The sequence below is a fragment of the Pseudorasbora parva genome, chromosome 15 (genome assembly GCF_024679245.1).
Source record: "Pseudorasbora parva isolate DD20220531a chromosome 15, ASM2467924v1, whole genome shotgun sequence".
Taxonomy (NCBI): Eukaryota; Metazoa; Chordata; class Actinopteri; order Cypriniformes; family Gobionidae; genus Pseudorasbora; species Pseudorasbora parva.
The window spans coordinates 31,355,128-31,366,849 of record NC_090186.1 but is presented as its reverse complement, the minus strand read 5'-3'; the positions used below and the strand labels follow the sequence as shown (position 1 = coordinate 31,366,849).

The window sequence follows — 11,722 nt, the reverse complement described above, 5'->3', positions numbered from 1 at the left end:
TCAGTCAATGTATTGTAATTGTTGTTTGTTAGTTTAATGCTTTGAGCAATCCATCATTGTTATTTTAGTGATTTTACATTCATACAATAAAATGGTTTTGAAGGAAATTCTTTGTTTTTCTATAATTCTGTCACTGATGATGCAACGCCAAAGGCTGTTTTTCCACTGCACATAATACAAGAGCATCAATAGAAATCTAAATATGAATGACTCAGTTTTTCTGAGTTTCTTGGCATTTGAAGAAGCTGTTTGCTGAGTTTTCCTTCAGACCTGTAGCAGGTTTTAAGATCACTGGTTTTTCTCTTTCCATTTTTATGCTGTAATACTTTTCTGTGAATGACAAAAACACAAATATGTAATAAATGATGGGAGCAACTCATTTTTGTTAATTGAAATGAAGCTGAATTTTTTTTTCAAGTTTTCTTGGCTTTTTTTTTTCTCTTTAACTGAAAAACGTTTTAGGTTGAAGTACTAAAATGACTAAAACGGAAATAAAAACATTAAAGCTATAAATAAATATTTTATAAAGAGCAAAAACTATAAAAAAATCACACACTAAAATGTCTAAATATTAAATACTATAATAGCATATAAATACTTAAATATTTCTTTCAATGGAAAATTTAGTTTGATAATTGCAAGCAATTTTTCTAGTGAATCTTGCAATTGTATTGCTTGCCAAATATGATCAATCAAACATATACACAACTCCACCCTGGTTGAGGAGCTCATTATGTAACTTGAAACCAGCTTTTTACTTGTTTAAAAGAATGCTGTAAAACTCACTTTGAGAGAACACGTAATACTTGTAGCCCTCTTTCACCCTAGAGGGAATGGACACGGATGAGGTCACCATGGTTGGAAATCCTCTCCAGGTCTTTGAGATGTTGATCACTTGCCCCAAAGCTTCACCTGGGGGGAAAAACTCCTAAAATTAATTTAAATTCAGGCCTGTTTCACAATAATTTTTTAAGGTCACATCTGGAATAAAATGTCCTTTTTGAGGCTATATTGGCAAGACGTCCGTTCCAGGTAGTAGTATATGTGGTATCTTCGCAAACTGAATAAAAAACACATTTTTATTATTGTAATAGCTTTTAAAGCATAAAAAATATTGGTGTTCTCTTATGATATTTATACTTATATTTCCCATATATATATATATATATATATATATATATATATATATATATATATATATATATATATATATTCAGTCTAAAACAGTGTTGTATTGAACACTGTTGGTCATTTAACTGTAAGTAAACCATATGTATACTAGTAGCAGTAGAAGTATTTTGTAGCCAGGTGAAGGTTATGTACTCTAAAGGAATACCAATGCTTTATGTTTAATAAACAATAATAATAATTGCATGAATATTTAAATGCTGCATTTCACAGCTAGTTTTAGACTGGCTTTAGATTTTTAGGGAATACTAATATTTTTTATCTTTTAAAAGCTATTACAATAATGAAAATATGGCGTTTTTGGTGAGTTGCTATTGTAATTATTATTTCAATGTAAAAAATATTAAATTATGAGATTAAGATTGTTACATTTTGAGAAAACGTTTACATTATGAACATTATTTTATTACAATAATAATGTAATACTACTTATAAATCATGTACAGTTATTACATTAAGTTGCTACACTTCCCCCTCCCTTTATGTTTAATTTATTATTATAGTAATTTAAATGTGATTAATCTTTTAAATGTTGTAATGCTATATGGACTAAAATGGTATTTTGTAATCAAACTTGTGATTATTTACGGGCTTGTCGTCTGGCTCTCTTCCTCACTGTGAACACAGGGATTCTTGGCCTTTTCCCACAAGTTGGAGTAACCTGGTATGTGTACTTTTGAGCCATTCCACCTGCAGAAATCGATTTGAAAGTCAACATTGACACACACCTAACAAAAACAAGCAGCCATAATGTGCTTACAGCATGGTCATTTAAATATTTTCTTCTATTCCTTGCCTCTTCTGAAGAAGATTACAGACTCTTTTCTGCTTCTATACTCGGGTATAGATAAAGCAGCTGTGATATGGCCAATCTGTCCGAAGCCCTGGCTGATGGGTTTGGGAAAGCCAGTATCCATCACACCATTCTCAAACCTCCAGTAGTCCTTTCCCTGTCAAACACGTGCAAGCAGGATACATCAGTTGTCCTCCAGCATTATATTTATATAATTGAAAATAATATATATATATATATATATATATATATATATATATATATATATATATATATATATATATATATATATATATATATATATATATAAATTGTCTGTGAATCTAAATCTGTGGTGCAATCAAGTGTTTTGTCGTAATAACTATAAATGAACCTTGAAGAAGTAGGTTTTGCCCTGGCAGTTGCAGCGGGTGTAAACGGTGTCGATGGGAGATGGGATTCCCCACACCCTTGTAATTAACTGAGGAGGGTCAGGATTTCTGTCTTTGTCCAGTGTCCAAAAATAATGTCCTATAGAGAAGAAAGGGAAAGCAGCAAAGTCTTCAACACTTAACATTTGGTGTCCTACACTTGGGAACTTTCCATTTATAAAGGAATACAATGTGTTTTTTCAAATTCTACTTTGTGCTACCCCTTAAAAATTGGACAGGATAAATGCTTTGAACCAAAACAAGTGCTGCTAAAGCAAATGTGCTGTACTGTGGTACTGACCTCTGAACACCACAACGGTACCATTTCTCAGTGTAGTCAGACCATTGACTGGACGTCCACTGCAGAGGTTAGTGTCATAATCATCTGGGGGGTTAGGGGGTAGATTTGAAAAACAGAACAAATCAATAATGATGCAAAACCTTCTAATTAAAAACTTCACAATAGCTGGAAGTTTAAATATACATAATAGTATTTGCAGTCAGCAGTTCAGATGGAAACCATGAAGACTCTTAGAGGAAACAAAATTTTCCCCAAAATGAATATGAATTATAAAAGATCTTACCAGCTTGATAATCCTTTATACTCTCTGTTTTGCCATTCTTGTCTGTACTAGGCTGAGTGGGTTTTTTTGTTGGTTTCCCTGGAGCAGGAGTGGACAGTGTCTTTGGGACTGAGGTAGCTCTAGAATCCTTGAGAGAAGACGATTCCTTTGGATCTTCACCCAGTGCCATCGTAGTCATTTCAGCGACAGTATATTTTGTTGGTACTTCGCTTGCTGGACCAGTTGTTGGTGCCGTGCTTGTAGGACCTTCTGTTGGTGCCGTGCTTGTTGGACCTTCTGTTGTTCCTTCTGTTGGTGCTGTGGTTGTTGGACCTTCTGTTGGTGCCGTGCTTGTTGGACCTTCTGTTGGACCTTCTGTTGGTGCCGTGCTTGTTGGACCTTCTGTTGTTCCTTCTGTTGGTGCTGTGGTTGTTGGACCTTCTGTTGGTGCCGTGCTTGTTGGACCTTCTGTTGGACCTTCTGTTGGACCTTCTGTTGGTGCCGTGCTTGTTGCACCTTCTGTTGTTCCTTCTGTTGGTGCCGTGCTTGTTGCACCTTCTGTTGTTCCTTCTGTTGGTGCCGTGCTTGTTGGACCTTCTGTTGTTTCTTCTGTTGGTGCCGTGGTTGTTGGACCTTCTGTTGGTGCCGTGCTTGTTGCACCTTCTGTTGTTCCTTCTGTTGGTGCCGTGCTTGTTGGACCTTCTGTTGGTGCCGTGCTTGTTGGACCTTCTGTTGTTCCTTCTGTTGGTGCCATGCTTGTTAGACCTTCTGTTGGACCTTCTGTTGGTGCCGTGCTTGTTGGACCTTCTGTTGGTGCCGTGCTTGTTGGACCTTCTGTTGGAGCTTCTGTTGGTGCCGTGCTTGTTGGACCTTCTGTTGGACCTTCTGTTGGTGCCGTGCTTGTTGGTCCTTCTGTTGGACCTTCTGTTGGTGCCGTGCTTGTTGGACCTTCTGTTGGTGCCGTGCTTGTTGGACTTTCTGTTGGTGCCGTGCTTGTTGGACCTTCTGTTGGTGCCGTGCTTGTTGGACCTTCTGTTGGACCTTCTGTTTGTGCCGTGCTTGTTGGACCTTCTGTTGGTGCCGTGCTTGTTGGATCTTCTGTTAGTGCTGTGGTTATTGGACTTTCTGTTGGTGTGGCACTTGTTGGACCTTCTGTTGGGGCCACACTTGTTGGACCTTCTGTTGGTGCTGTGCTTGCATTCTCTTGTGTGCTGGAAGTTGTCACCTCCTCAGATGGCTGTAGAGTGGCGGGCTCTATAGCGTTCTCATCAGCAGGCAGCATGCCGCTTGCATCTGAAGAGGACAAAATCATTGCATGTATGGCGGAACGCCTGTGGTCTACAGCATGCACAGGAAAACTATAACACCTGTAATTATCTTTGTCAGCAAGTTTTTGTTTTTTGTATATTTTGCATAAAACATATGATTATTAATGCTCACCAAGTCCCATAGAAGGTGTGGGCTCAATTTCATCCTCAGGGTTCATTAACTCTTCTGCCTCAGCATAAGAAGACAATGTCATTTTATCTCAGTTCAATGGTTTCAATGGGTTCAAAACAAGCAATTCTCTTAAGTATAATCTTAAGTATAAACAAGATAAAAAGTCAACTGCTTTTTCAATTGTCGTAAGTGATCAAGCTTCTAATAATGCAGTTATTTATATTTTATTACTTATTATTCTTGTGAATTGACTTTCCAGATATTCTTCATCTATGTGTAATCATTCACACTGGAAATTTTTTTTTTTTACTTTAAAGGCACAATATGTAAGCTTTGTGGATTCAAATATCAAAAATAGAATAAAATAATCAATTTTAACCGGATATAGACCATTTCTGTGTGTCGCCTATCAGTGACATCATACCTGCGATTCCCTCAATGTCCATTGAAACACCAAAGACACTTTAATATATTATGTTTTATTAGACAGGTGAGCAACTGTTTTGGATACATTCAACAGAAAACGAATCATTATAATATAGCTCAACACTGTTAGTCTTGTTTAAATTTAGTTTTCATGATTTTCAACCATGTTTTACCATGCCTAATATTGATCTAGCTTAAAGAAGTTTGCAACAAGTGTCTCAGAGCAGCTGCAGAGCAAACGCACAGAAAAGCATTATAACAACTTTCAACACACTCAAATCTAATTTGATAAAACAGCGGTGCGTGTGCATGACCAGAAAAAATTGAATCGGTTGTCTGCGGCATAATAAAGCTCTGTGAAATCCAGGTGATATCAAGCTACGCCTTGTTTTGAATAAGCGACCTCTAGCTGCGAAAAATTACATATTGTGGCTTTAAGCAACAAAAAAAATTCATCAGAAAAAATGTCAAAGTAACAGTTCAATAAGTGCCCTACAGGTAGAAAAAAAAGAGACAAAGCGAGAGACTCACCTCCAATCCCTTCCTCATTGGTCATATCCTCATTGGAGGATTCTACCAAAAAAAAAGATGTCACACTCACAACTATACTTAAAGAGAAATGTTACTACAAAAATTAACAGCAAGCAAAAGATCAGTACTCTTTGATTTGGTTATTTGTGATAAAGCTGCAGTAATTATACCTGTAGATTTTTTATTCTTTATGTTTAGGCATAAGTGAGCAATCCTTTGAGCTGCAGTGGCAGTGTTTCTTGGCTTTAAGGCAGTATCTGTGACAGTCACAGAGACAGAAGCTTAAAATTAGGGCAAGATTAGACATGCAAACAGATGGATACATCTGCAATTACAAATTGTGGACGTTATTTATTTTAATTAATAAACACAGTTAAAATGTTTGGGTCAGTAAGATTTGTGTTGTTGTTGTTGTTGTTGAAATAAATTAATACTTTTATTTTGCAAGGATGCATTAAAATAATCAAAAATGACAGTCAAGACAAAGTTACAAAAAGTATTACAAAAGATTATGGTTGCAAATACATTTCTATTAAAAAAAAAATGATACAATTTTTGTTTCCAAAAAAAATTATTGAGCAGCGAATCAGCATATTAGCATGATTTCTGAAGCATCATCATGTGACACTAAAGACTGGAGTAATTATGCTGAATTGAATCATTGTATTCATTAAATGTATTAAAATAGAGCGGTTCTTTCAAATTGTAATAACAGTTCACACTATTTACTGTTTTACTGTATTTTTTATCAAATAAATGCAGTCTGGGTAAGTATAAGAGGCTTTCGTAAAAAAAAAAGTTCCAACCATATTCTGTAGTTACGGAAGCCCTGAACGGCCATGGATAATATTTTTTTTTCTGTCTTGTTATGTCGTGATCACGAGTTAATTATCTTGTGATCTCAAGATAACAAAAGTTGTTTTCTCGTGATAACGAGTTTCATTCTGAAATACTGCACAGCACCCAGAGTCTACGGTTGCTGTAGCAACGAACACAACTTTCACATCTGATCAATGGATAATAAACCGTGCAATCTTTCAGCAAAATCTTTGCTTCACTTAATACACATTTTATTTGTGTAATTAACATGTTTAAATGATCAAAAGAGAAGGATCCTTCAGAAGGATGGCAGATTATTCTGTTCTATTCTAAAAATCGTTTAGTTTCGATTCAGCCCATTTTATTTTCCTCATTCGTTTGAAAAAACATTACATAATTTGTTTGTTATTAGTATCCTTCCTTCTAGCCTTTATTCCATTAAAAAGTGGTGCAGTAGCACTCCATATTTCTAAAAACAAACAAACGTTTAATCCAGTGAATACAGTCTCGTACAAAATACAATCGTTTTAATTGCACATTATCACTGATTTAAATTAGGCTGCAATGCATCTTTACATGGGCTATACATCACATCAAGGCGATACATTGAGTGACACAATCTGGCAAACTAACGGTTATTTAGGCTGCTGATTAAAATGGCATTTTAATGCACAAAAAGGTGCAAATAGAATAGCAGCAGGGCCTGGCGCTCCCTCTGGCAGCGGCAGGTCGCAGCGCCACTTCCGGTGGCATCGGCAGCTGCCATGGACTTCTTCTGGCAGATGCCAGAGTTTGTGGCGCCACTTCCGGTGGCATCGGCAGCTGCCACGGACTTCTTCTGGCAGATGCCAGAGTTTGTGGCGCCACTTCCGGTGGCATCGGCAGCTGCCACGGACTTCTTCTGGCAGATGCCAGAGTTTGTGGCAGCGGTCACGGACTTCTTCTGGCAGATGCCTGTATTGCCAGAATATATAATGGTTGCCACGGTCTTTCTCGGAGATTGTCGCTGTTTGTCAGCTGTTAAATGGCAATAGTAATTCGCACGAGCGCAAAACACAGTTAATTATTTGCTTGTATATCACTATATTAGCCGTTTATTGTGGCGCCACTTCCGGTGGCATCGGCAGCTGTCACGAACTCATATAGCACATAATGCCTTATTATGAGTGACCATATTCTACATCTTAACCTATACCTGAACAGTAATTAAAAGTTTGAGGCAAAAGTCAATAGTGAGAATTAGACCCACAACTAAAGTGATACACATACACAGGCCTATATTAAAATTTATATATATATATATATATATATATATATATATATATATATATATATATATATATATATATATATATATATATATATATATATATATATATATATATATATATATATATATATATATATATATATATATATATATATATATATATATATATATATATATATCCGTTCAAAAGTTTGGGGTCATTAAGAATGTTTAATGTTTTAAAAGAAGTATCTTCCAGTCACCAAGCCTGCATTTATTTAATTAAAAATACAAACAAAAACAGTAACATTGTGAAATATATTTCCAATTTAAAACAGCAGTTTTCTATGTCAATATACAGTAAATTGTAATTTATCTTATCTTATCAAAGCTCAATTTTTTAGCATCATTACTTCAGTCTTCAGTGTCACATGATCCTTCAGAAATCAAATAAGTCTAATCAAGTTAGTGTTTTTATGTATTTTTACATTTATTCCAGATTAATAACAAAAGGCAGAAAAATTACAAACAATATGTACTGTTCTTTCCAGGGGGTGTCGCTGTTGGACAAAGTTAATTTATGAATACTATTGTGACTTAAATGTTTCAATAAAAGTGTCTATTGCTGTTTTAACTCTAGAATTATGCTATATATATGGCATAATTCTAGAGTTAAAACATCAATGCGCCAACAGCGACACCCGCTGGAAACGTTAAAAAGAACAGTACATATTGTTTGTATTTTTTCTGCCTTTTGTTATTAATCTGGAACAAAATTAAAAATGCATAAAAACACTAACTTGATTAGACTTATGTGATTTCTGAAGGATCATGTGACACTGAAGATAGCACTTTACTGTATATTGACAGAAAACTGCTGTTTTAAATTGGAATATTATTTCACAATGTTACTGTTTTTGTTTGTATTTTTAATTAAATAAATGCAGGCTTGGTGACTGGAAGATACTTCTTTTAAAACATAAAAAATTGTTACTGATCATTTTTTTAATATAGGCCTGTGTATGTGTATCACTTTAGTTGTGGGTCTAATTCTCACTATTGACTTTTGCCTCAAACTTTTAATTACTGTTCAGGTATAGGTTAAGATGTAGAATATGGTCACTCATAACAAGGCATTATGTGCATAGACGATTATGTGCTATATGAGTTCGTGACAGCTGCCGATGCCACCGGAAGTGGCGCCACAATAAACGGCTAATATAGTGATATTCAAGCAAATAATTAACTGTGTTTTGCGCCCGTGCGAATTACTATTGCCATTTAACAGCTGACAAACAGCGACAATCTCCGAGAAAGACCGTGGCAACCATTATATATTCTGGCAATACAGGCATCTGCCAGAAGAAGTCCGTGACCGCTGCCACAAACTCTGGCATCTGCCAGAAGAAATCCGTGGCAGCTGCCGATGCCACCGGAAGTGGCGCCACAAACTCTGGCATCTGCCAGAAGAAGTCCATGGCAGCTGCCGATGCCACCGGAAGTGGCGCTGCGACCTGCCGCTGCCAGCATTTGCGCTTGCTCTTGCTCTAGAATAGTGAAATCAAAATGAGTTTAACAGTAAGTTTAGTAACGCACCAAACGCTATTATAGCAAACTAATCACATTAGACCATTCAGTTATATTAATTGCCTAATGCACACGGTACTGCACAAATTATGATCACGAAAGGTCTTCAACGCGTTCAATCTGGACCAGTACAACACATGGTGGATAGGCTATACCGCACCCCATCAGTTAATTGGTTCTATACTGCCACCTCGTGGCGCAGTTGTGTAACTTAGAAAATATGAACTCGTGATCACGACAAAACAACTTTTGTTTTCTCGAGATCACGAGAAAATTAACTCGTGATCACGAGAAAACAACTTTTGTTATCTCGAGATCACGAGTTATTTTCTCGTGATCACGAGAAAACAACTTTCGTTATCTTGAGATCACGAGAAAATTAACTCGTGATCACGACATAACAACACAGAAAAAAAATATTATCCATGGCCGTTCAGGGCTTCCGTAGTTGTAATATTAGGTAGTTTATATTTTTGCAGTGTATGTTTTGTCAGTGTATGTTAGTCTCATCAAAATATACAATTTCAGTTGTTGCAAATGTATTTATGTACATGTTGGGAGCAGCATCAATTCATTTTTATTTAGACACAATTTAATTAAAATATGCTGCAGCTTTAGCTACTATACCCAAATGTTTTACCTTCCGTCAGGCACATATTCTCATAATCAGGGCAGCACTGATTGTATGAGACACAGTCGATATCACAGTGACATGGATTGCCTCTATTAAAAGGCTCCCCGCAGCGTCCTTTGCATGAGTCATCTGTGATCAGAAATAATAACAATGCAGTCTCATAGTGTTTGTAACATTCACACCAAATACTACACCAATGCTAATGAAGTCCATATGAACCTTACTTGAAGTACACAAGTCTCGAAAGTCCAAACAGCACTCATTTAGGCCCAGACACTCATAGTCACACTGGCAAGAACTTCCTCTGTAGTACCCTTGTCCACAACGACCCCCACAGCTACCTGGAAAGAGTTTGTTTTTAAAGGGGGGGTGAAATGCTGTTTCATGCATACTGAGCTTTTTACACTGTTAAGAAAATGCAGACTTTTACTAAGAATTCAAGATATTGAGCAACATTTAGGTACATTTAGATACAGAGACAAACACAACTAGACATAAGTTAATTATTGACAGTGTTAGCAGAATTGACTGCATCACTACCCTGAGAGAAAAACAGCTCACTGTTATATTTACAGATAAAAAAAATTATGATTTATGATATATATATATATATATATAGAGAGAGAGAGAGAGAGAGAGAGAGAGAGAGAGAGAGAGAGAGAGAGAGAGAGAGAGAGAGAGAGAGAGAGAGAGAGAGAGAGAGATTTTGTTGCCTTACTTGGATCTGAAGAGCTTGTGGAGGCACATGCAAAAAGCAGCACTAAGGACAGATAAGTGGCCATCTCAGTTGTTCTCCGGAGTCATCACAGTCGAACCTCTGTTTTTTCACCTGCAGCGATCTTCACTTTTATAAAGAGGCAGAATGCGTTGGTGTTCCCCTGTCGGTCCAATTATACTGTCAGTGCTGAATTAGTAATCGTCTAGTTTTCAAGGGTGCGGTGATTCACTTAGACAAACAGACTTTAACATTCCCCCCCCTCACTGTGTGTGCCTGTCCGAAAACATTTACAAAGTTCGCTGCCTGGGTGACATCACAGGCTATTCTCATTACAAATGTTCCAGTCGAAAAGTATCAATATTTTAAAGAAATTTCTGTCAGTATGATTTTCTGGGCCCAATTTCTTCGTGCGCACTTTTTCTTCTTCTTTGGCCCCCCTTGCAAATACTAATATTAATAATAAATAAATAAATTTTTTTTTTTATCAAAAAAATGTTTGGGACAACTATTGGGTAAGTTAGCCTACTCTAAAAAAGTAATTAATTACAAGTAATTCACATCTAATTATGCTACATCATCAACAGTGTACTGATTAGATTAAGAATTCTAAAGAGAAGACCTCTCTAAAAGCTCAAACAATTGCTTTACTTAGGCCTGTTACTAATTACTTTACTTATATCAACCTCGACCAGTTGAACAAAATCGATATATAAATGGTGAACTTTTTTTAAAAAAAATATATTTTAACATTGCATAAATTATTCTTGAACAGACCAAAGTAGCCAATTTAAATGGGAAATGTTAACATTTTAACATTAGACGTTACATTTTGATGTTAAATCCACTAATGTTCTATAGCCTATATATAATTGTTAGTCTATACAATATTTAATGCAATTACTGTAATTTAATAAGAGAATAATTGAAAGTAATCCATTATACCGTATTCCACCGTAAATAATTAGTAATGCATTAGGCCTTACACTGTTTGGAATCGTGTTGTTTTGCAGTTTTTTCCTTTGTATATTTTTATCTTATATAACTTTTGATCGTTTGTTTACATTGTATCCATTTAAAAAATGTCACATGCATTTTATTGTTTGTTTATTTCATTTTTTTTCTTTTATTTATTTGTGTGTGTGTGTGCACTGTAGGGACCTAAATTGAGGTCCCCATGGGTACAGCAGCTTATAAATCACACAGAATGAGTTCTTTTAAAAATGTAAAAATGCAGAAAGTTTCATGTGATGGGTGGTTTAGGGGTAGGGGGTAGTAGGGGGATAGAATATATGGTAGTATAAAACCATTACGTCTATATGCAGAGGTGGACAGTATATTTACTTGAGCACTCTACTTAAGTACAC

General features: G+C 35.9%; 1 protein-coding gene across 36 annotated transcripts; it reads right to left on the bottom strand.

The window, feature by feature from the left end:
- Positions 1 to 12: 12 nt before the first annotated feature.
- On the bottom strand, positions 13 to 10,565 carry prg4b (proteoglycan 4b). Of its 36 annotated transcripts, none has more exons than XM_067417720.1 (16): positions 10,359 to 10,564; positions 9,865 to 9,981; positions 9,647 to 9,769; positions 5,522 to 5,608; positions 5,352 to 5,393; positions 4,395 to 4,448; positions 3,837 to 4,247; positions 3,732 to 3,785; positions 3,471 to 3,692; positions 2,976 to 3,419; positions 2,693 to 2,776; positions 2,355 to 2,491; positions 1,985 to 2,138; positions 1,777 to 1,878; positions 787 to 912; positions 13 to 330 (listed from the first exon to the last, which is right to left on the bottom strand). In XM_067417720.1, the coding sequence occupies exons 1-16, from the start codon at positions 10,420 to 10,422 to the stop codon at positions 212 to 214; spliced, it is 2,340 nt and encodes a 779-aa protein (XP_067273821.1). In that variant the 5' UTR covers positions 10,423 to 10,564; the 3' UTR covers positions 13 to 211. The 36 variants fall into 36 exon arrangements, with proteins under 36 accessions (XP_067273821.1, XP_067273826.1, XP_067273829.1 ...); XM_067417725.1 differs by having other exon boundaries at positions 3,471 to 3,680; positions 3,759 to 3,785; XM_067417728.1 differs by having other exon boundaries at positions 3,471 to 3,785; positions 3,837 to 3,902; positions 3,984 to 4,247.
- Between the last annotated feature and the right edge of the window lie 1,157 nt (positions 10,566 to 11,722).